This window comes from Eremothecium cymbalariae, chromosome 5 (assembly GCF_000235365.1).
Source record: "Eremothecium cymbalariae DBVPG#7215 chromosome 5, complete sequence".
In the NCBI taxonomy this organism is placed as follows: Eukaryota; Fungi; Ascomycota; class Saccharomycetes; order Saccharomycetales; family Saccharomycetaceae; genus Eremothecium; species Eremothecium cymbalariae.
Genome location: NC_016453.1, coordinates 1215946 through 1239014, shown reverse-complemented (window position 1 = coordinate 1239014; position 23069 = coordinate 1215946). Strand labels below are relative to the sequence as shown.

General features: G+C 39.1%; 15 protein-coding genes and 1 further gene across 15 annotated transcripts; 8 read left to right on the top strand and 8 right to left on the bottom strand.

Annotated features, from left to right (window-relative positions):
• Window positions 1-178: 178 nt before the first annotated feature.
• On the bottom strand, window positions 179-1438 carry RAM1 (protein farnesyltransferase; the record flags this gene model as incomplete). The annotated part of the gene is made up of 1 exon (XM_003647116.1): window positions 179-1438. The coding sequence occupies one exon, from the start codon at window positions 1436-1438 to the stop codon at window positions 179-181; it is 1260 nt and encodes a 419-aa protein (XP_003647164.1).
• A 205-nt stretch (window positions 1439-1643) lies between these two features.
• On the top strand, window positions 1644-3716 carry RIM13 (Rim13p; the record flags this gene model as incomplete). Its single annotated transcript, XM_003647115.1, has 1 exon — window positions 1644-3716. The coding sequence occupies one exon, from the start codon at window positions 1644-1646 to the stop codon at window positions 3714-3716; it is 2073 nt and encodes a 690-aa protein (XP_003647163.1).
• A 175-nt stretch (window positions 3717-3891) lies between these two features.
• Window positions 3892-5622, top strand: NUR1 (Nur1p; the record flags this gene model as incomplete). Its single annotated transcript, XM_003647114.1, has 1 exon — window positions 3892-5622. One exon carries the CDS (start codon window positions 3892-3894, stop codon window positions 5620-5622), a length of 1731 nt encoding a protein of 576 aa, XP_003647162.1.
• Window positions 5623-5746: 124 nt separating this feature from the next.
• Window positions 5747-7045, bottom strand: Ecym_5608 (FG-nucleoporin ASM4; the record flags this gene model as incomplete). The annotated part of the gene is made up of 1 exon (XM_003647113.1): window positions 5747-7045. One exon carries the CDS (start codon window positions 7043-7045, stop codon window positions 5747-5749), a length of 1299 nt encoding a protein of 432 aa, XP_003647161.1.
• Window positions 7046-8402: 1357 nt separating this feature from the next.
• Window positions 8403-9317, bottom strand: LUC7 (Luc7p; the record flags this gene model as incomplete). The annotated part of the gene is made up of 1 exon (XM_003647112.1): window positions 8403-9317. One exon carries the CDS (start codon window positions 9315-9317, stop codon window positions 8403-8405), a length of 915 nt encoding a protein of 304 aa, XP_003647160.1.
• A 314-nt stretch (window positions 9318-9631) lies between these two features.
• SRL4 (Srl4p) lies at window positions 9632-10738 on the top strand (the record flags this gene model as incomplete). The annotated part of the gene is made up of 1 exon (XM_003647111.1): window positions 9632-10738. The coding sequence occupies one exon, from the start codon at window positions 9632-9634 to the stop codon at window positions 10736-10738; it is 1107 nt and encodes a 368-aa protein (XP_003647159.1).
• A 280-nt stretch (window positions 10739-11018) lies between these two features.
• Window positions 11019-11612, top strand: IMP1 (endopeptidase catalytic subunit IMP1; the record flags this gene model as incomplete). Its single annotated transcript, XM_003647110.1, has 1 exon — window positions 11019-11612. One exon carries the CDS (start codon window positions 11019-11021, stop codon window positions 11610-11612), a length of 594 nt encoding a protein of 197 aa, XP_003647158.1.
• Window positions 11613-11748: 136 nt separating this feature from the next.
• On the bottom strand, window positions 11749-12594 carry SWP1 (dolichyl-diphosphooligosaccharide-protein glycotransferase; the record flags this gene model as incomplete). Its single annotated transcript, XM_003647109.1, has 1 exon — window positions 11749-12594. One exon carries the CDS (start codon window positions 12592-12594, stop codon window positions 11749-11751), a length of 846 nt encoding a protein of 281 aa, XP_003647157.1.
• A 157-nt stretch (window positions 12595-12751) lies between these two features.
• On the bottom strand, window positions 12752-13429 carry LDO16 (Ldo16p; the record flags this gene model as incomplete). The annotated part of the gene is made up of 1 exon (XM_003647108.1): window positions 12752-13429. One exon carries the CDS (start codon window positions 13427-13429, stop codon window positions 12752-12754), a length of 678 nt encoding a protein of 225 aa, XP_003647156.1.
• Window positions 13430-13862: 433 nt separating this feature from the next.
• On the bottom strand, window positions 13863-14378 carry Ecym_5602 (uncharacterized protein; the record flags this gene model as incomplete). Its single annotated transcript, XM_003647107.1, has 1 exon — window positions 13863-14378. The coding sequence occupies one exon, from the start codon at window positions 14376-14378 to the stop codon at window positions 13863-13865; it is 516 nt and encodes a 171-aa protein (XP_003647155.1).
• Window positions 14379-14537: 159 nt separating this feature from the next.
• Ecym_5601 lies at window positions 14538-15339 on the bottom strand (the record flags this gene model as incomplete).
• A 564-nt stretch (window positions 15340-15903) lies between these two features.
• Ecym_5600 (carboxymethylenebutenolidase) lies at window positions 15904-16725 on the top strand (the record flags this gene model as incomplete). The annotated part of the gene is made up of 1 exon (XM_003647106.1): window positions 15904-16725. One exon carries the CDS (start codon window positions 15904-15906, stop codon window positions 16723-16725), a length of 822 nt encoding a protein of 273 aa, XP_003647154.1.
• Window positions 16726-17084: 359 nt separating this feature from the next.
• On the top strand, window positions 17085-18134 carry TIF34 (translation initiation factor eIF3 subunit i; the record flags this gene model as incomplete). The annotated part of the gene is made up of 1 exon (XM_003647105.1): window positions 17085-18134. The coding sequence occupies one exon, from the start codon at window positions 17085-17087 to the stop codon at window positions 18132-18134; it is 1050 nt and encodes a 349-aa protein (XP_003647153.1).
• Window positions 18135-18390: 256 nt separating this feature from the next.
• Window positions 18391-18594, bottom strand: Ecym_5598 (uncharacterized protein; the record flags this gene model as incomplete). Its single annotated transcript, XM_003647104.1, has 1 exon — window positions 18391-18594. The coding sequence occupies one exon, from the start codon at window positions 18592-18594 to the stop codon at window positions 18391-18393; it is 204 nt and encodes a 67-aa protein (XP_003647152.1).
• Window positions 18595-19140: 546 nt separating this feature from the next.
• Window positions 19141-20811, top strand: AHC1 (Ahc1p; the record flags this gene model as incomplete). The annotated part of the gene is made up of 1 exon (XM_003647103.1): window positions 19141-20811. The coding sequence occupies one exon, from the start codon at window positions 19141-19143 to the stop codon at window positions 20809-20811; it is 1671 nt and encodes a 556-aa protein (XP_003647151.1).
• A 245-nt stretch (window positions 20812-21056) lies between these two features.
• Window positions 21057-22970, top strand: DDL1 (putative carboxylic ester hydrolase; the record flags this gene model as incomplete). The annotated part of the gene is made up of 1 exon (XM_003647102.1): window positions 21057-22970. The coding sequence occupies one exon, from the start codon at window positions 21057-21059 to the stop codon at window positions 22968-22970; it is 1914 nt and encodes a 637-aa protein (XP_003647150.1).
• Between the last annotated feature and the right edge of the window lie 99 nt (window positions 22971-23069).

The window sequence follows — 23069 nt, the reverse complement described above, 5'->3', positions numbered from 1 at the left end:
CCTGATGTTCGTTATTATATGTAGAATCTGCTTTTTTGTCAACACAGGATGCGCTTCAGCTTTTCGGTCATATGCTATGGAGTAAGATATGTACAGATGTACATGAAATTTACTTACAGACAGAAGATACTTAACCAAAAGGTAATAATGGGGGAGGGGGGGGATATAGTGTTGCTTGTTACTTTTTAAAATAAGATTTAAATTTTCTAACGTCCTTTACAGGGATTCCGTATATAGGATTGATGGCATTGACCATCGGTTTGCCAATTGGTGTGCACTCTATTTCAGAGGGATCACCACCAGTAGATTTAAAGTCATACTGGGCCACTGATAAACCTAGAAGGCAGTAATTGGTGTGGTAAAAGTCTGGGTTTGCTCCCGGCTTATCTTTCAAACCTGGACGGTTTTCTTGCTGACAGCATTTTAAAATATAATTCTCCAGGCCTTTCTTATCGAAACAGTTTCCATAGCCATAAGCATCTAAAATTGCAGCACTACCGCCTATCCAAAACGAGTAACAACCGTCAACCAACTTGTTGGACCTACCGGAGAAGCCTTTTTCTTCGTTGTATTGGCGTGTGCTGCACCATTCCATTAGCTTGGGGATGTTAATTTTGTCCAACGCACCCAATATCGCCAGGCTTGCGACAGCACAGTAGGTGTACCCCCCATGAGCCTCATCTTCCTGAGGAGAACCACCAAAGCCACCCTCATAAGTTTGACACTTCACAAGAAATTCTACACAATCGTTTGTCAATTCATCGGTCATAATTCCTAATAACGATGCTACACTAAGCGCCGTATACATACTCCTTGTCTCAACCTCACCAACAGGTTGCGTGGTTTTGAAACCGCCGTCAGGAGTCTTTAACGTCATTAACCAGTCATATATTGCTTTGGTATTAATCCTGCCCCAAAAATCGTTGTAGTTTTCACATAGGCATAACGCCCCAATTGTAGAATACCCTGTCATAAGATGTGGCTCCTGCCCCAAACCGCCAGGGAAGGGGCCACCATCAGGCATCACAGCAAAAATCTTCTCACCAATCCGCCTCTTATAATCTTCAGTAAACCACGTCTCATCCATCACCTTCAGACTGTTCCCTACCCAGTACAACAGCCAAGGCTGGGATGCATCCAACGCTGTTAACCTAGAAGGCAACGTATTAGTAAAACTATAATCACAATAAAGCTTGTGCATTTTAACATTCAAAGTCGCCTCAACATCTTCAAATTGATTATAAAGCTTCTGACAGTCCTTAATAACTTCCCTTCGTTGCTCTATTGTCTCTGTACTGTACTGAGGCTCCACAACCAAGCTTCCATCAGCCATATCTACGACGTTTTCAACTTGATTAGTTCCGATTTCTACAATGGACCGTTTCCTGCCCAATAACTTTTGATTAATGAACTTAATCTTGTTTAGATTACCTCTCATGAAACCTATTCTTGCTTAACCACTTTTGTTCCCCATTAGCTTACTTAAATTATCCGAATATAAAATAAAAATCGTAAGTAATTTTGCTCTTGGAATTTGCGCACTTTTCGGTAATCAAACCATCCTATAGAGAACAACAGAACTTGGATGCATAAATTCATGTCGATGGATATGATAAGCCGAGTCATAATCCAAAGAGGGACCTATGAGGTGCGAAACGATACAGGGTACCAAGGAATTAGATTTGTGGGGTGAATTAAGGGATTTATACTGGTCTTTCTACATTGAAAACAAACTTGATCAAGTTAAGTTTGAAACGTTTGTTCGGAATGTCAAGGAAAATGGTGATGACGATTTAATACGTGCTTTAGTTGCTTTTGATAATAAACGGAAGAAATGTGAATTCAATGACAGGTTTGAGTGGCTGACACTGAAGGTAAATGGCAGAAAATATCCCCCAATAGATGTTCAAGACGCGGGGTTGCTGTGCTGGAATGACCCCGCTGAGTTTAAATATACGCCTGCACAATTATCATCTTATGGCTTTCTTGCAGCTCCAGTAGATGATGATGTTGATGTAGTTCGGCAACATCCTATGATCGAGAATTGTTCTATGGTGTGCTCATTGATTAATGCTAAACGTGTATGCGGCTATGCATCTATGGTCCGGTGTAGCTGTAATGTGCAACAAGTCAATTTATATTTCAATGGGGCAAAACGTTTGATTTCTATCCCGTATGCACAGGTTCGACAGGATAGTACGAAGAAGCAATTGAGTGTTATATCCTCCGATTTTCGAGATAAACTTATAGAACAAGCATATTTTGAAGTTATGCAGAACTTCAATTATGATTCCCAGGGATCGAACACCGCTATAGACACTTACAGGCTTATTGGATGGATGCCGCTAGTTGTAGAGCTAGATGAAGTTGATTTTGAATATGTTCGTAATTACTATGAAGGTGGTGCTGTCATTTCGTTGGGGACCCATTCTCATTGCAATGCTTCTAATACGGTATTACGTAAGAATCATGATTATGTTGTTACTAGTATTCATGAGATGAATTTCTCCATCTGTGATCCTCTTATATCTGAAAAACCGATTGTTCTTTCATGGGATGCTGTTCAAAGCATGTTTCATTTGATCTATATTAATTGGGATCCCAGAAACTTTTATAAAATTTACAAGAAGCTTCACTTTAGATACAATTGTGATACACATGGTCGTTTCAATTCGTGGCTGAATAAACCTGCCTTTGATATTTCTAATCAATCCAAAACAGATCAGAAAGTGTACATTGTGTTTGAAAATCATGTTTCAAATGAGAAAAATGTTAGCTCGGTCGTTGCTGTTGTGTCTACTTTAAAGCTGATAACTGAATGCGAAAGAGGTAATAACATTGGGTTCCAATGGCTCGAATTTACCATCCCTGCACAATGCTCAAGGATTGTTTTTTACCATTCCGAAACAACCCTGAATTGCACTCTGCATATGTTTCATAACTCCGAAGCTACCAAAGTGTCCAAGTGGAACCCTGAAATGAGTGAAAATTTAGCGATTATTGAAGATAGCTGGACTCCTGAATCTAGCCCAGGTTCTATTGGGTTTAGTCCAACTTATTTTAAGAATCCTGCATTTCAATTTGATGTAAAGTGCACAGAATCAGACCATTTATATGTAAATATCAACGTTTCCTGGAACTCTAAGAACCATGTCATCTTAGAGGTATACCATGCCGATGACTATCGTTACCAAAAACCAATAATAAATGAACCGAGATATTCCTTACCACCAAGTTGCTGCAATGAGGTGCTCATAGATACGAACACTAAGTACGTGGTGATATGCCAAACAAGTGAAAAGTCTATACATGCAAATATGCAACTCGCGATTAAAGCACAAAATAAAAATGCTATCGTCTCTCTTAAAAGAACCACACTCAAATATGGTGGGTTACGATTTCACAACAAAAAGGAACTCTTTCCTATTGGAAATCATTTGAAAGTCCCTATAATTGTTTCAAGACCAACATCACTCCATGTAACAGTCTATTCAACTACTGGGCCTTTAAAAATTCAATGTAATGTATCTGTAGATGAATCACAGGAGCTGCTGGTGCAAGATGAAGGTTTTATCAGCCTTGATAACAGGCCTTATATTTTACCAAAGTTTCGGGCAAAACCATCCACACTTATGCTACACATTTATATGGAAAATAGCCACGGCAATAAGGCCTTGACGGTGGAAATTGGTTCTGATTTTAGGATATCTTTGTAGTTTTAATAAGATGTAGTTCAAGCTTAGGTTCGGATCTTAAGTCGTTGTTGATGATTCTCGAAGGTTAAAATAATATCAGTTTAATAAACGTTTAATTTTGATTTGTTTACATGTATATACAGAGCAGAGAATTTAGAAAACCACAAAGCCTGCAACGTGAACGAGGCTTGCAGCTATGTCATTTCGAGTTTCTAGGTGGGAAGCACGTCCCATTGATCCCCAAGATGTGATCCAAGAGGAAGATGAGGAGTTAGCTGATGAAACCAAGACAGAGAAAACGTCATGGCCTAACTGGACTCTTCAACTGTTAACATCATCACCTTATGATATATATTTAATGTTGAATGAAAACATTGAAGTTATAGATTGGAATAAAAAAGCTAAGACTCTTGCGTGGCCTTTGGGTAGTGCTATGACATTTTTATTCTTTTCTGTTAGGTTATTACAAGACAATTTGATCAAACCAAATTATCATAAAATAAACAGATCTACGGATGGTTTTGATTTTTCGAGATCTGCCAAACTTCGAGAATATGATTATTTTGTTAAATATCGCCAACCACTATCCTGGAGTTCTGGTAGTTGGCGGTCCAATACTCTTGGGACTCTGGATAAGGGTTTAAAGGTTACAATAGTGTTTTTATTTCTTTTGAATGTTACAATCACATATAAATTTCTATTTGGTTATTTTCAAATATATTCCATGTTTTATTTCAAGAAGCGACCCAATTGTAATAATGTGACTAAAAGGTCACTACATGACCTAGCGTATCGCTATGCGGAAGACGTTTCAAGAGATTCACTTTGGTCTATGATAAAATATGTCTTTTTTCAGAGGAAAAAAAAGCCTGTCGAAGAAATAAGCGAGGACTATTACTTTGAAATACGGAAGTGGTGCCCTAGCATATTTCTAACTGCATTATTCACTTCATTTTCTCCCATTTCTGTCACCTTTTTGATATTTTCCGATGTTTCCTTCGTAACGTCTTTACCGTTGCTGCTGCATCAGTATCTTTTTTGGTATATTATATTTGACCGTTACGAAAATCGAATAATGGACGAACAAGCTATTTTTAGCGGTACAGCAGCGGAGATCAATGATAAAGTGATGAAACCCAAGTTTTCGATAAAAATCCAAGATGCAATGGTTGATGCTACCACTTCTGGGTGTGATTTTGTTCAATTTTATCCATCTTATACTACTACCCGCTCTCAGATCTTTACTACCCATTCCTTAAAAGGTGACTTAATTAAGGAAAAGTTCAATTATGACAGCCAACGTTTTGAGGACACTTTTATGGGGGATTATTCAGATAATATAATTAAACCGTTAAGAAATGAAAGAATTTATAGTGGATTTCTACAACATTCCCATAAGATGCTTAACGGCGCTGCAATTGGTGCTTTGAATTCGAGTAGGCATCCTAACTATACCCGTTATGGAACTCCGTCACCAAAACATTGCACTATTTCTCACCTTCCTTCTGCAACATCTGCACCAACAACCCCTCAACTAAAATATGAGACTAATATTAATACTAGTGTTGATTATTCCAATGGAGGCAACATGTCCAGAGGGAATATTTCCTATAATGACTGCGCTAAGGCAGATTTTAGAATCGAAATAAAGAGAAGGAATTCTTCTAGCCCCTTAAAAAAATACTTAAATAATCCAAGTGAAATTCATCACGAGGAAAACGTTACGCAGTTTAGTGTGCATTCTCCTGAGGTAGGTAGTCTGAGATCAGATGATTTGAGAAAACGCGGAAGGAGTCCTGATATACAGTCGGCTCCCCTTAGATCGTCAATGGGAAATCTAAGTCGCGTATCATCAAGAAACAGTAGTGTAAGTCCGTCCAAATTACTCCGGCATAGTTCTGTGGATAATAGACCACCTTTCAGATAGTTCCGCCACCCCTCTCTTAGCTGGGAAAGGTAAATAGCGAGACAATGAATATCAACAAATAATAATTCTCTGATAATGTATAAAGTTATATTTTAATACTATACATATTGAAAATTTCTTTACTTCACAAGTCATTCCAACCAAACAGCCAATTATTAATTTTATGTAGAATTCCACTATTGGTTTGAGTTTGTGCTTCGTGCTGTTTTATTTTGTCTTCAAGATTTTTCAAAAAGTTATGATTATGAACGTTTCCATTATGTACAAACAGAGATTTGCCATCTTTTATGTCCATTTTTCTTGTTGAAAACGTAAATCTCGCATGTTCTTCTTCGTGCGGTTGCGGCATTTGCTGTGGCTCATTATTCGAATTTGGGTTAGATAGAGAATTGTTTGGCGTCTGGGCAACACTGAAATTCACTCCGCCGATATCATCTGCTTTTTCAATCCTGCAAGACGCTAGCTGTTCCACTGCTTGCTTGGTATATGGAACACAACCGATTAAGCAGCCGCCATAAACTGTTCCGTTTTCTTGAAGCGCGCGAAGGGCAGAAGAAGGTGAATCGTAGGTCAGCTTTATCCAACCATCACCCGTAAATATAGGATACTTCTTTCTGTTATCTGCAGCCAGGCCTGTAGGTACTCTCATTGTAGAGACACTCATGCCCGAGACACCCCTCAATACTTCAAAGTCTTCCAATATGCTACCAAACTTAGAAAAATGTATTATCACTTGATTAGATATCGATTCCGGATAGCCAAACACCAGAACTGCACTTTCATTGTGATTGGATGGCGATGATGCAGTAGATTGGTCGTCCTTTTTATCGTTTTTTGGCCGCAGATCTCTATCAAAAACATTGCGCATAGAAGTTGTATCTTTGGAATTGCCCAAAGATATAGATGGCTTCCCAGATTCCATATGATTCATAGGCATAACAGATCCAAACTCGTCTTCTCGTTGTAAATCGTATAGCGATTTCATGGGTGGCGCCTCGTTTGAGTCAATTAAATTACCCGAGGTCAGCACATCTGTTCCCTGCGTATTCGTTCTTGAGTTAAAAATATTCGACTTTTTAGACCCAAAAGTCATAGACCCAAATCCTGAATGAGAAGTCGAAGCATTATTTCCTGAACTTGAAGCTGGCGTCGGATTCTCAGATGAAGTTGGCTTAGAAGTCCTTTTAATAATAGTTTGAGGAATTGTTCTTTTCCTAGGGTTATTAAACCAACTTGGTGGCTTATCCGCTGTTTGAACAAATTGTCCTTGAGAAGCTAAAGTACTTTGCTGACTGCTCTGAGGTTGTAGAGTCGCTGATTGCTGTTGAGAAACGTTTTGTTGTTGCTGTGGGAAATTTACTGAGAGATTAGTAAACCTGTTGCTTGCAACGTTTGAATTTTGCGTGCTAAATACTGAAGACATATTTAAGATAACAAAAAATCGCTTCAAACTTCAGTAGTACCGTAGTAATGTTTAATAAATTCTCCTGGTACTCACAATATCTCTTGTTTTGATAGTATTATAAAATGGTCTTCACCATTTTATTTTTTAACTTTCTGTTGTTCGGGATTTTGCTGTCGGGTAACTTAAAATATCTCGAGGGACATGATGAGGTAACATATGGAGATGAAGGTGCTTTCCTTTGAAGATATAAATCGATATGGCTGAGATTGAGAAGAGGCGTTTGGAGAGTTATAGGTGGGGGCGGGGGTATTTCAGGTATTTAACGTGTATATGTAAATATATGACCGATGTATGCAGTTAGCTTATAGGTGTAGACTATATGTTAGCAAAAAGAGACCGTTAATGGTCAGCTTGGATTTTCTTTAAGTCATCAGTTATAGCCTCAATATCTTTTTTATCTGTATCCTTACTAGATTGAAATTTTTTTGCAAACATTAAGAATTCTTCGGCGGGAACAGTGGATGTCAAGTTAGATAATCCAGAGGTGCGTAATTCAACGGGTCGGGAGTAGTACGGCCTAGGTCTGTAAACTCCAACATCAGCGTCAATATGGCGTACAACAGTTCTCAACTTCGATATACATTTTCATAGTATTTATAATAATTTTTGACAAAATACTTTCCCGTTAGCTGCCTCTGTTTTGGTGATGGAATATCTTTAAACCATTCAAAGTAAAAGGAACCCCACTCAATATAACGTCCATCAATGTGTCCACTTCCACTAAAATACATCCAGATGGCAAATGATTTTTCGCCTCCAGAGTCCTGTAATTTCACCAGCCTCGGAAAATTCCTATCATACTGAAACCATTCATAGGCCTTGATTTCATTAACCTGATCGCAAAGAATAGGAAGATATATCTTATCAGTTTCTTCAACAAAATGGCGAAACTTTATATCAAAATGATGTATTTTGGCATATATTCCAACTTCGCCAATTTTCTCGTTTCATCAGCGTTAACTGCAATTATCTTAAGCTTCAACTCCGTAGGAGAAACAGAGTAGCCTTGGCTAGGTGCAACCATGTTGATGTCTTAGATGGGCCTTCTAAAGTCCTCAAGAAGTGGGTTTGCACTTGGAACCTGAACGGAAAATTATATACACTAACACCTTCACGGATCCCAGGACCTCAAAGTCCCTTTTTATATTATACATCGAAAGGCCAAAACTTCACCAATATAAGCAACTGATACAGACATGGATGTAAATGTGATGGTGTACAGTTCTATTCATATGGATATGCTTGGATGTCATTGGTCGCCTTGACAGTCGAATACACTCTCAATTGGTGATCACCTTTGGTTATATGACTTCATTCAGTATGGGCGATACCCGCGTGACTTATACCTATCACTATTTGCACCTGAGCGCGGGTAGCTATGAGAAATAGAGCGACCAGAATAATGAATATTAGCACTGGTAGCAGATAGCGAATTTTCACCACGAACATTTTTGAGCAATGGTGTATTGGAATTAAGTTGAACTATGTCATCTCCTCTCCGTTGAAAATTCCGTTTTAGCTCCTCCATTGCTTGCCTCATTTTCACATACCCAAGGTGTATTTTACCTAGAAAATGGTCTGCTAATCTCCTATCAGTGTCCAAGCGAGAAAGATATGCACCACATACCTTACAGACTTGAAGCTTTTGCTGAGCACTTTGACCAACGTTTTCTGTGATATCACGGACCTTTCGTGCTAATTCTTGGCGATTTTTTCTGAGCGTTTGGAGTTTTAGTGATTGGACCATAGCTTTGACAACTTCATCGGATCTGGTCAATACATCAATTTCTTGAATCATTAAAGCTATTTTTGAATCCACGACATCTAATTCTTTAGTTACTAGCTTAATTCTGGCCCGTTCTTCTGGCGTATGTTCTAGCTTTTTGAGGGCTGTTTGAATCTGACCATTACAGTCTTTAATAAACTTGTTAAGTACAGCGTAGTATTCTCGTTCAAAATCAGGGTATGTAAGGCCTTTCTTGACATTTCGTTGGAATTCCAACTTGTACTTTGCTAAATGTATTTGAGGGCATTTTCCAAAGTTTTGTTTTGTTCCTTGGAAAAGTTCGTAAGGACATTCGCCTACGAGATAACATTTGCATACTTTGGGATCATACAGTCCTAAGTCGCGTTTAAAAAGGCGGTTGGATTCTTTGCCCATCAACTGTTCGATCAAATTTCTCTGTTCATCTGTTGCGGTGGACATCTTTCTGCTGTCTTTAGTTACCATGTACCTTGCGATGGATAGTGACGATGATATGTCTAAAAGATGGCTTCGTAGCCCTTTCCAGAAGTTTTGGTGCTTTTGATGAACAAGCGAGGTATAGTTAAAAAAGGAATAACGAACAAGTTGATGCTTGCATTCCTTATGGTATATCAAGTAGATCTCAGAATATGTATAGTTGGGTTATATTAAATTTTCAAATAGGATTACTGATCACATGTGGGCGCCATAATCGACGTCACAGTCATAATAAAACAAGTGCAAACATGGCAGAATAGTGTTGAATAACATTACCCGCTAAATTGAAATACACAAAGACGATGGAAGGCTATATTAATAGGTTGGTGAGAAAGGTGTACAAATATGCGAGTATATTGAACGATGTTATTGGACCAGGCAAGGTTTTAGAAAGTTACACAGACACTGTGTTGATTTTAGGGGGATCTTCCAATATGTTTGGGATAGAGCTTTGTAGGACACTAATCCTTAATGAAGGGATACAAGTAGTAAACTTGGATACAGTAGACCGGCAAGAACTTATGTTTGGTTCTTGTCAATCGAGCTGTTGTTCCTTTGGTAGGAATCCAAATTTATTATCTGTATTAGAGGAAAATAACCATAAGCATCAACTACAAGAAAAGCGAACGAAATATCATTTTGTTAAATGCAGTACGATAACAAATAAAAAAGATGTATTAGACGGACTCAATAGAGTATTGGACGGAAGATTTGGGATCTCTGTGTTTATCAATAATGTAAACGAAGGATTATTTGAGTTTATGCAAGGATCTACAGATCCCATGTTGTCCCATGGTCCTGTTGATATCATGAACAAATCCCTTCTACAAGGCAGCCAGAAAATATTCCAAGACGTGTTAAACTCTAACTTAATTAATGTGATGTTATCTGTCAAATTCTTTTTGAACGAAATAGTCCCGCAGACCATGAATATTCTTCAGGAACAAAATAAGCCACCTGGGTTTTACATTGTTAACATTACCAATACGCTATCGTTACATGCTCCAGCTTTTGCAGGTTATTATGCAGCTAGCAAAGCTGGCTTAAACCAGTTTCATGAAAGTTTGACGTCAGAATTGGGATATTACAACAAAAGACGAATTAAGACCTTATTGATTTTCCTCCCATTTCTAAGCACGCATACAATGAGTAATATTCCTTGGGTTGAATATGCAGCTATGTTGGTGAGAGACTTGAAGTTGGGACGGTCTGGCGAACTGACTTTATCCGTTGTACCTGGTAAATTTCAATGCAGACATATCTTGTCCATGTCTTACCCAATAAAGTTTTGGAGGGCATATGAACCATGGTGGTGGGAGAAACAATTGATAGCCATTGCACATGGCTATCCTCACACCGTCAACAACGTGTGGCCCTTCAGAAGGACATCCGAATTACTAGCATCGTGACATGATTACGTGAACTGAAGAAAGTCACCAACCTTCTGCAATACGCTTGAGAGAGAACATGGCTTTTCAAATAGCAGTAGCATCAAGTTCTCTCAAATACTCCTTCTGATTTGCAGCTTCAGCTTTAATGCTGCTGGTTTTTCTTTGTGCAATGTTTTCCATTTTCTGAGAAGGTATATATAGACATATAGATAGATAGAAGAAACCCGGAGACAACCTGCTTCTCTAAACTCATCAGCCTTCAGCCTTTAAGCCCAAGCCTGGTTTCGCATTAAATTCGATGAATCCAATGTTATCGTCATGGCTGAGGACTGCATCTTACACTGTAAGAGTGGTATGTTTGATACATATCATCAACTTACACTTTTATGAGTTCACAGAGACAAGAGGTGAATCAATGGTACCAACGTTAGCTGCCACCAACGACTATGTACATGCGCTTAAAAAATACCGAAATGGCAAAGGTGTAAAGATCGGAGATTGTATTGTTGCTGTAAAGCCTACTGATCCAGACCAACGTGTCTGTAAGCGAATAACGGGTATGCCTGGGGATATTATTTTGGTGGATCCAAGTATGGGCTCCAAGCAAAATAACCAAGTTGATGAGCTTGATTCAGATGCGGTCCAACAGATGGAAGAACATTTCAACTCATATTTAAAAGTGCCGGAGGGCCATGTTTGGGTTACCGGTGACAATTTATCACACTCTTTAGATTCTAGAAGCTACAATTCTCTGCCTATGGGGCTGATAAAGGGTAAAATTGTGGCTGCGAATGATTTCAATGAGCCATTTTGGGGAGGTACGAGAGGCAAGTTCTGGGGGTTTAGATGCATTGAAAATAGCTACATTAAAGAAAACAGAAGTAGAACGTGAGTATGTTATGAATTGTTGTCTATGAACTGTAATCTGATATCAAAAATATTTTTTGTTTTAAAAACGTAGGTCGATATATACAGACTGTATATCATATGTAGAGTCGATATAGCTGCATCGAAGTTGTAAGATACTATTATTGTTTCATTACATGTTCCTTTTCTTTTGTGGATAGTTGCCTCAATGCCCTCGAGACTACGAATAACGCAAGAAAAGAAACTAAGGAGGCGTCTCTCATGGTTCTAAAGATATCAGTGCCTAGATAGTATTTGACGAAAACGTATTCCATTAGAACAATAGCAAAATAAACCAAATACGAGTTGATGGTAGCTGATTGAGTTGTTTGGCCAGCTGGCATGGCCCTCCACGTAATTAGAACACAGTTGCTGATAACAAATATCGCCACACTGAAAATCACAGAGATCCATACTGGAGCAGCCTTTGGAGGGTTGCCAAAAATGTGTTTGATTTCATGTTTGGCTTCCAGACGTACTGGAGCCTCCCATTTGTCATCCAAGCTGAAAGCTAGACGTAAATCAAACAACTCGACGAAAATATTTTTAGATTGTGACTCTTCGTTAGCAAGAATTAAGGATGCAGTCAATACATCTTCGTCCATCCTGCCCAAGTGAATCAATGCAGGAGGCAACTCCGAAATAGCAATCTTGAACTTGTATGAATATCCATCATCAAGTATCTTAGAACTTGGGATAATGTAAGTTTCAAGGGAACGGCCTACAGAACCAAGTAATAAAGTAGCTTGATCTAGCCTCCCATTAACAGTAATCTTAAACTCTAATGTTTCATTATACCTATCAACTATAATGGGATCTTGTAGTTTAGCAAATTTCTGGTCAATCTGAGGAAACGATATTGCGCCCCTTTCAGCAACACCAAACGATAACTGGGGGTTGATTGCAGTAAATGCAACGGCGGTACTTATAAGAAATACGGCACTGAGAAGAAGATTTTTGGAACGCATAATTCGGAACTGGACAGCGCTTACTCTTTAGCTATGTATGAAGTGTGCTGGTAGTTCTATCAACGATTACAGATACGTTTACCAATATGCCGAAAGCTTTGAAGTTCTGCGACGGAGAACGGATTTTTTTAAAACTGGCCGGTTACCCGGCGTTCCATTAGGCTCCAATAGGAATAGTCTCCGGAGCTAGAGATGAGGGAGTAATCGAAGGAGCATGGTTCAGAGATCCAGTAAGCTCTTCAAGTTCAGCTGTTCGATTCAAATCCGGTGATTGTTCCTCTTCCTTTTTATATTCGTTCTTTTGTGCGTGTTCCTGTTCCTGATTCTGCTCGAGCGTATGGTCCTTAGGTTCGTTCTCTTCGTGAATTGTCTCCCTTTGAGCTTTTAACTTCGGTACAGAGTCTGGAATCAAACATCCATTAGTAGTATGCTGGGGTCCTTCTACTCCTTCGAGGACTTCTTCTCGGGTAGCATTGGTAACGGTTTCCGTGTTGAGTACTTCTTCAAATATGCTGTCCAACATTTTTTGGTTTTGTAGTTTCTGAATCTCTGGGCCCTGCTGCCGCTGTGGAGCATCACCTTGGTCATCGCCCGCAACAGGTGGAACTTGATCAGCCATGTTCTTAAGGGTTGCTTGTAAAGTGCCCACGAATTGATCATAAAGCAATTGAGCAGATTTGAAGCTCAAGTTACTGAAAAAGCCACATATTACAACACCAGTAGCGAAGAACAAAGATGCAGTCATAAATGGTAAGACAAACGCTGCTGCAACGGTACCAACTACAAAAAACGAACCCAAATAAAACCAAAACACAACAAACGACCAAAGAGACATTATGATGCTTAATACGATGAACGGGGAAGATACCGTTATTAGATAAACCACGAGGAAGTACCCTATGAGTGGATATCTCTGGACTGTATTAATGAAACTGGCGAGGTATTTTAGTAGGCACGCCTGAGCACCTATTGCCTTTGTTTTTAAATACTCCTTCAGTTCTTCAAACTCAACGTAGTGATCCCGTTTGGCACTTACGAGGTTGCTGTATGTATCCAGTTAAACTATGGTATTGAGTGTCTCAACGAAGGGTTGTCTCTAATGGGTGGCGATTTTGCGGAATTGCTTCAGCGGTTAAAAATGAAACACGGATCACCAACAAACCTAGATATTAACCCACCACTCATCCACAGCTGACCCAGGATTATACGAGTTAGTAAATATAACATAAATAAGTCATTATAGTAGAGGTTACTGATGATCAAACATACTATAGCCACGTCCCAAATTTCGGATACCGAACACTAAGGTTGATTAGCGTATACCAGTAATATTGATAGCACTTAGAATACACCCACTTGGCCAGATCTATTATCGAATAAACTATTTCTGAACTCCTGTAATACAACTTGGCATATGCTTTCTCAATCGATCCTGGTGTTTCATCAATTTGATCAAAATATAGTGGGTGCCTTTCTTGTTCAGGAGACGTCAACCCGAGACTGTCCCCAATAGTCCAACGATCCGTAGGATCTGACTGTAATGGGTTGTATACTATATCGGCCGGTAGATCCAAAATTCGTATTTGTACCTGAGATCCTGAATCTATCACATCCGTATTCATGTCTATTATATCTTTATCCAGCAACTCTAGATCTTCGAGATCTTCCTTGGAGGCCGATTCAAGCAGCATTGTAATAACAGGCGCTTTCGCAGAGTCAGCATCTATGACAAGAGTCTTGGATTGCAAACTCTCCACCCTGCTTGAACTTTGGCTGACCGGCATTAACTCCACCTAGATTGTGCTGTTATTTGTCACTCAACTTACGGAGATGGGGGCTCCCTAAATCTGTGGATTTAGATGCTAGCCTTAGGAGCTCTCTCCTTTCCCCCCGTCTAGCACCTTGTTGTAACGCTCTTTTTTAAACGTGTTTCCGGTAAAGTGTCAGCGTCGGACACGATCTTTTCCGGTTCTTAAACAATTAATATCTATAACGTATAAAACATGTATAAGGTCTTGGATTGGTATTTTGAACCATTCCATGTGCTTGGTGGGCTTTTCTGCCCGCATGCACCCTGTGCAGTGCATGTTTGCCTTTTCGTAGCGAATCCATAGTGTCTGATGAATAGTTGCTTCTACATGAGCCAGTGACACCAAGGTATTTGGCAGACAGAGAAAACCATCGTTCTTGAAGGTGTATAGATATGGAGGTTGGATCTGCTGTAATTGGTGAGGTTTAGGGTCCGATATGGAGAGTTTTTTAAAATGTTTTGATAATTGGCGTAGAGGGTTGTTAGGTTTCTTTTCTTCTTGGGAATGATTGGGTTTGTCCATTCGTTTTTGTAAGACATTGAGTAGTTCGTAGATTCGAGTTGGTGTCAAGGTTATTATTTTATGGTGGCAGTTCTGTTCCCACTCGGCTATTCTGGCATGGACAGGTTTGGTTGTCATACCGATTTTGACTAGAATGTTCCCGTCGACAGCCCAATCCTTGAGGGGGGTCTTTTTGCCCTCTATAATGCTGGTGTCCATCTTAAGCCAATTGAGATCTGTTTGGTTTTCTCCCATCAAGGCCTTGTAGAGATGTTCATAAGTGTACATGTAGATGTAACCGCTTCCGGGGTTTTGCATGAGATGTTCCTTGACGTGCTGCTGGGAATGAGAATTGCAATAGTTGCCATTTTTGATCTGTCTTCTACAACGTGCCTTCTTTTGAGTCACACCTAAGACACTGTACGGTTGACATTATGCTTCTTTTTATCTCTATATTTGCCGTTTCTTCGAGAGATCTTCGAAGTTGTAGCTTTATCTCGCTATTCGCAGCTATATATACAATAGTAAGATCTAACGTACCCCCACCATATGCGGGAAATCGGGAGCCGGCAAATTGTTGATGGTGCCACGGCCTAAAATCCTATGAGCTTCTTATTCGCTTTAAGGGATTTGAGATGGTCCTTTCTTTGGCAAGAGGGATCTGATGACCACTGTGTTAGCATACCAATTTCCATGTGCTTCGATATATACATTTGCACTAACTATAGGCCGATAGCTGGAATTGTGAATGAGATCTACAGATACCCCACAGGTAGCCAAATACAGGCATATATATTTATATGTATATATATTTATATAAACGGCATTAAACCCTTTGTAACTTGTGTGGTACGTAAGCTTGGGCTGTGGGTAGGCTTGAGAAGTGGGATCTGGTGTGGTCGTAGTAAGCCCTTTCAAAAGCGGAAGACTTTCTTGGAAATAATCCTTGAAAACTGGGTGAACCCCACAAGATTCGAAAACCTTAGTATACATTACAATGCTAATTACTGAGACATTTGAAGACGTTGACACGAGTTATGGCACCAAATTGCGTGTTCACATCATCACACCTAAGATCCATGGTTATCCAAAGGCTAAGTTTCCTGGTGTTATAGTATACAGTGAAATTTACCAAGTTACAGGACCTGTTCGTAGGTTTGGACAACAGATTGCATCTAACGGTTATGTGGTAGTCCTTCCATCTGTTTATCACAATTTCGTCGGCCCAGAACCATTGGCGTACGATGCTGAGGGTACTGATATCGGTAACGAATACAAGATAAAGAAACCTTTAGAGTCCTACGATGAAGACAACAAAATTTGTTGCGATTTGCTGTACAGACTACCTCAGTTCAATGGGAAGGGAATTGGTGCAACGGGGATGTGTCTTGGAGGCCACTTGGCGTTCAGATCGTTACTAGACAGACGGGTTAGTTGTGCAACATGCTTTTTTCCCACTGACATTCACAGTCGTACATTAGGTTTAAACAAGAACGATGACTCTCTCGAGCGGATATGCAAGGAAGTTTCTGCATCCCAAGAGCTAGTTTTGATCTTTGGCACCTGGGACACTCATGTGCCTCCTGAAGGTCGTGATCTTATTCGCGCCAAACTTAGGGAACACGACGTCGCCACAACATTTATGGAATTGCATGCAGCTCAACATGCGTTCATTAGAGATGAATTCTCAAAGGGTAGATTCGACTCAGCTATCACGACAAGTTGTCTAGGATTTATGTTCGAGCAATTCAACAGGAAACTTCAACAGGATTTGGGGCCACATGACTGTGAAGGGGAGAGTATCGAGCATTTTTGTTGAAAGTTTGGGATCTGTTCGATTGTACAACAAAGTTTAAAATAGCAGTTAATACATAATCCATTCAATTGGTTTCAACATTGTGTTAATATTTAGCTTAGCTTACTTCCTAATTAGCACTATATGCTCATCGCATTATAGCTGGTATGTGCATCATTACACCACGCTTTAGGTGATATCTCGTAACTGAATTAGCATCAATGAAAAATTTTCGAAGACCTTTTCTTGACATGAGGAATACCTGAGGAATAAATATCTCAGGAATAGAGAAACACGTAACGTAGCCTTGAGTTCTGATCTTTTTTCTAGAACCGCTTGACATCAATCGCATACGATATTTATCTCTAATAAAGCAGCCAAAGATGAGACCGATTATGATGATGGGACATGAGCGTTCCATAACGCAAGTTAAGTACAATCGTGAGGGAGACCTAATCTTTAGTTGTGGTAAGGACGCTGTTGCTTCTGTTTGGTATTCTGTGAATGGTGAGAGATTAGGAACACTAGAAGATGGCCATATGGGTATTCTTTGGTCGATTGACGTTGATGATTTTACAGAATATGCCGTAACTGGTGGTGGTGATGCCGGTGTTGTGATATGGAGAGTTAAAGATGGCTCCAAAGTTCACAAATGGGAGCTGAGATCTCCAGTTTTAAGAGTAGAGTTCTCTCCAAATGGGGACAAACTTTTGGCTGTTTGTGCAGACCTTATGGGTCATGTAGGTTCGATTTGCATTATTGATATTGCTAGAGACTCTGCCAATAAAATTATCGGTTACGACGAGGAACCTACCGTTGAAATCTGCACTATTGAAGGTACTGCTCCAGTGCAAGTGGCATCCTGGTCCTACGACGGCAAATACATCGTGGCGGGCCACAGAGATGGTAATATTACCAAATACGATGGCCGCACTGGACAACTTCTTCAATCTCAAAAGCTCCACAAACAACTCATTACAGATATTCAACTTTCCCTCGACAGAACTTACTTCATCACCACTTCCAGAGATTGTTACGCTAATCTTGTCGATGTTGAAACCTTTGAAGTTCTTAAAAGCTATGAAACTGACTGTCCTCTTAACAGTGGCTGTATTACGCCACTGAAAGACTTTATTATAGTAGGTGGTGGTCAAGATGCTAGGGAAGTTACTACTACCAGTGCCCGTGAAGGTAAATTTGAGGCGAAATTCTTCCACAAACTTTTCCAGACCGAGATAGGCAGAATCGATGATCATTTTGGTCCCATTAACTGCATTGCAGTTTCCCCACAAGGTACTTCTTACGTATCCGGTGGTGAAGATGGTTTCATAAGACTACATCACTTTGACAAGAATTACTTTGATTTTAAATTCGATGTCGAAAGGAGTGCTGATGCACAGAAGAAAGTCGTTGTTCCTTCTGAAATCAACTGATTTCTTAAGCTCAATTCTGCACTAATCACTCAATGCTATGTAAACTAGAATTTTTTAAAATTTCAACTCAATCCTCTAACAAAATATCTGCATGTATATATACCTGTATATGCATGTATATATAATACATATAATAGTAAGATATATATACCGATTTCTAGGTCACATGACTCATATACCTATTTCATTACCAAAACTTCAAAAATCGGCTACACCTGCCCTGGCGTGCTGTTGTAAACATATAACAGTAAAAATCCTATCGCTTCGCCTTTTCTTTCATAAGCTTTTCTAATTGCTCACGATTCTTTCTTTCATTTGCAGCTTGCTGTTTCATACGTAGAATCTCTGCATCCGTCTCCATTCTTTTCAAAGGATCCCCTTTCTTTTGACTTTTGGCATTCTCTTTCTGTTTCTTGAGGTTCTTTTGCCTAGCGAGTTCGCGTTGATTTCCTCTAGTCATTGAATCCGCCTACCACCCTTAGGTTATAGGTATTTAAGTATTCTTGTGGCTACTTTAACGTTCTTATAGCGTTGGTGATAACGGTGATTTAAGACCATATCCCATATAGATATATACCAGGAAGTTGAACAAAACAGTTTATCATTTGATGTCACATGATAACTATTAATCATTGTACACGATATTTAATAGTGTCACGTGATTAGGTTACCTGTAATTATAATAATCGATGAAGTTTAGCCAATGGTACCTAAAAATCCTTCTTTAGCGACGACTGTTTATACACTCTATGCTCAATTAACATTGGAATAAAACTGGAATCTGGAAGATTTGCATACGGTGTTATACTCCTGCATCAAATTCAGCAATAGAAGTTCTTTTTTTGAGTCAAGTTTGCTAGTTAAGTGAATATTATCAAAGCTCTGTTTTGGTGGCGAACAAAACTTCTATATAAACTGATTGCTTTCACGGCAGCGTGGGAAGTCGATATTTATTCTTTATTCCGCCTAAGAAGAGCAAAGTTTGTTCTTGATAGGTTGGTAGATAATGACGTTAATGGTAACGCTAAGAAATAAACCTAGAACAACTAGCAGGGGCCAGAATAGTGTCCCTGACCAAGATTGTCAGACAGAGAGTATTAATGGTATTGCAGAGGGTACTGCAGATGATCTTGTTTCTTCGCCTCAAGTATTCTTCATGGATTCAGAAGATATTCAAGTCGGATCGAACCATGTAACGAACACTCAACTGCCCGCCTATTATCAGGTGGCTACACCAAAATCTCCTCATGAATTGTCGTTGACGGAAGATGATGAGCATGCTCTACATCTAAATCATTCCGCAGTTGGCCATCCTCATAATCATAGAGAAAGTGAAGAAACTGAACGGATGAAGTATGTTGTTGCCAAAAAGGAGATAATGCAACAACTTAACCTTCAGATCTTAATTAAGCATAAAGAAATGGATGATTTGGAATCCGAGTCGAAGAGGTTAGAGGCACAAATGAAGGTATTGAAAACATTACATGATGATAAAGAGCTGCTGGAAAAGGTTGATCAGTTCCAATTAAGAAAAGCTGAGAAGAAAGGAGAAGAATTAAATATGAAAAGGAGATTTCAAGAGCTTGGGTCATTCCAATACCCTACTACGGCTCCTGCAAACACTTCCGGGGAGTTTTATTATCATACAAGGAGCAAGAGCACACATTCGATCTCGGGAAATTCATCAAAATTAAGGCCGGCTAATGAAAATGTCATTGGTATGCGAGTATTGGGCGGGAAAACCCTCCATGATGGCGAACAAAATGGGAATGGTACCTTTAGCAACTTCCAGAATTCGAATCCCTTTGCTCCACAATACTTCAATCAGCATCATCGCAGAAATTATAGCACCAATTGTATATCCAGTAATAGTGGTGTTGTCGGGAAAGCTGGAAATGGAGATGCTATTTTTAGACGGCTTGATGGTTTATTGATTATCATTACTTGCTGCAAATGTGGTAAGTCAGGTTTTACTTCTGCTCAAGGTATTGTTAATCATTCCAGGTTAAAGCATTCAAAATCATATTCAAGTCAGCCGCTAGCAGTGCTAAACAATCAATTTATTTTACCAGAAGACCAACAGAACAAGATTGTGGTAGACAAATTTCGGGAGCTGGATTTGGATCCTAGTAAGAATTATCTACCGAATCCCTTGGGGATTTCACAAATTGCAGCTTCAAGTACGGGATCATCAACCACCATAGCTAGCTCCAACAAGAGAGATACCTCTCCAACTCATATATTGTCATCTGTTTCACCAACTGACTTACAACCACCAGCTGAGTTCAGGTCCACTAAACATTTAGAAAAAATGTATGGTAAAAAAGATTTCCAAGATATTGTAGATTATGTTAAGGAAGCTAAAAATGATTTAGATATTATTTTAAAAATTGGTTCTGACATGGAAGAAGATAGCAGTAATCAACAACATCATTCGGAAGAACAATCTGAAATACTTTCCCAGCATAATTCCCAAGATCAGGAACAGACATTTAAATTTAAACGCAAAGCATCAACTAGAATGGATAAAGATATGAAAGAAAGCATGAAACCAGCAGAAAAAAAGGCAAGACCTGACGCTGTGGCATTGGTTGAGCTACCAGAAGAAGAAAAAAGGTCTTCTCATTATAATCTGCGCGCCAAATCAAAGCTAAAATCATTCTCAAGGCGTGAATAGATATATCTAGTAATTATATATATATATATATGTCTTGCATTATACAGACAATCGATTACTGTTTTTTTTTACTTATGTTGATGACATAAGTATAGACAAGCACGTTGTTAACCACTGCTCAATATTGAGAGGTCTGCGCGTTGTATCCACTGAAATACAATTAAAATACAAGCCTTCGCTGAATGATGGATTAATTCTGATCGGTCATTAGCTTGGAACAAAACAAGGAAGGTTTTAGAGTTATTATGAGATTCAATAACCGAACACAGTTGGTATTCTTAATTTCCAGGGTGTTTAATAGGCATTGCTCTACTGAAGTGCGATGGTTTTATGCTGCAGACGTCCCTCTCAAAAAACCCTTTGAGTCAAGCTACAAACCCAAGCTGGCCCCTAAGAAGTTTATTCCATTTTCCCATAATGATTCAGAGAGGTTGGAAAGATTCTATCAGTTGAATAAAGAGTATAGCTTGCCAATTTCAGTAAACGAAGATTATCTATTTGAAGTTTCTTTGAACACTAGACAATTAATGCCCTCATATTGGGAAGGTCCGATATATGAAGTTCGACGCGGCGAATGGTTTAACTCAGACAACATGCCATTAGATGAAAACTTGGTTCGAGAAATTGAGAATTATATTTTGCAGTGTGATGAAGGGCATGATTTATTTAAGTTAGAAGGGGATTATGAAGAGGGTAAATATGTACTGTTCGTTGGTGATAAGAAAACAGAAGCCATATTGATTCCTGAGCTTTATGGCGGTAGTTTGCAACTAAGTTTATTAAGGAATAACAATTTTATGCCAATTGGATTTAGCAAGGTATCAAAAGGTTATTCAGAACAGCGACATGGTGTACTTATGAAAGCAGCATTGGATTTAGAACATCAAGTCATAGGACAGACAAAGCATTTGGGTAAAATATCAGATATGCTCAATTGGGAATTTCTGGATTTGTTGTACGGCTCTAATAAGAAGATCTTGGATGAACATGCAGATACTGTAATGAAGGAGGAAATGGAGGTGGATTACAGAACGAACGATGAAGAGGAGCCTGCTACTAAGCCGCAATCCAACTATAGAGAAGTGGATCACTTAGTATTCTGTGTACACGGTATTGGCCAAAGTTTAGGTAAAAAATATGAATACGTGAACTTTGCTCATACTGTCAACTTGTTAAGAAACAACTTGAAACAGGTTTACTCTAAGTCTGATCGATTGAAACAGCTCAATAAAAATGATGCTTTAACGAAAGACTGGGAGAGCAACAGCAGGATACAGGTACTTCCAATTACTTGGAGGCATCATATCGGTATTAATACAGAAGACCTGGACTCTACTATTGATAGCACAGAATTACCAACCTTATTAGATATAACAGTTGATGGAATTCGACCTTTACGCAAATTGTTTGGAGATATTGCTTTGGATGTGCTGATATATACTGAAGAATATTATCAGGACCTGATAATGAGAAATGTATGTGACAGGCTAAACAGAACTTTTGCTAAATTTTGCGAAAATAATCCTTCGTTTAACCGTAAAGTTAGCTTGATCGGACATTCATTAGGATCCTTAATCCTCTTCGACTTGTTATCGAAGCATGACAAGTATCCGTTAGACTTTGAAGTAGAAAACTTCTTTACCATTGGATCCCCTTTGGGGGTTTTCAAATTGATTCAACAAACAAAGATAGGTTCATATACCGATTCAGATACAGAACCACACTCAGACCTAAAGGTAGCACGCCCAAAATGTAAGGAGCTCTACAACTTATTCCATTCATGTGACCCGATTGCCTATCGTATGGAGCCCCTGATTGATAAAAGATTTGCACAGTATCGTCAACATATAATAGAATCTGCCACTCAAAATCAGTTCACTGTAAAGGTGAAGGAACTCGGTGACACCTTTAAATACGACGCTAATGCAGAGCTTACGAAGATGCCTGAAGCACTATTTAAAAAAATTATCAAATTGAATAGCTTTGGCCGCGTTGATTACTCTCCTGAAGTTAAGCCTTGGGAATCAGATACTCTGAGTGCGATTAAGGCCCACGTGAGTTATTTTGAGGAAGAAGATATAGCTGATTTTCTACTGGAATGTCTTCTTCGTATCCGATCGCCTGTAACAGAACAGTTTTGTAAAGTGGAAAAAAAATGATGATGCCATAATGAGCCCAGCCTTCTGAGAAAAACCTGCGCAGAAGCGAAGCATCTCTGACAGACAAACCACTGAATAAGTCAGAAGTTCACTGGTGAT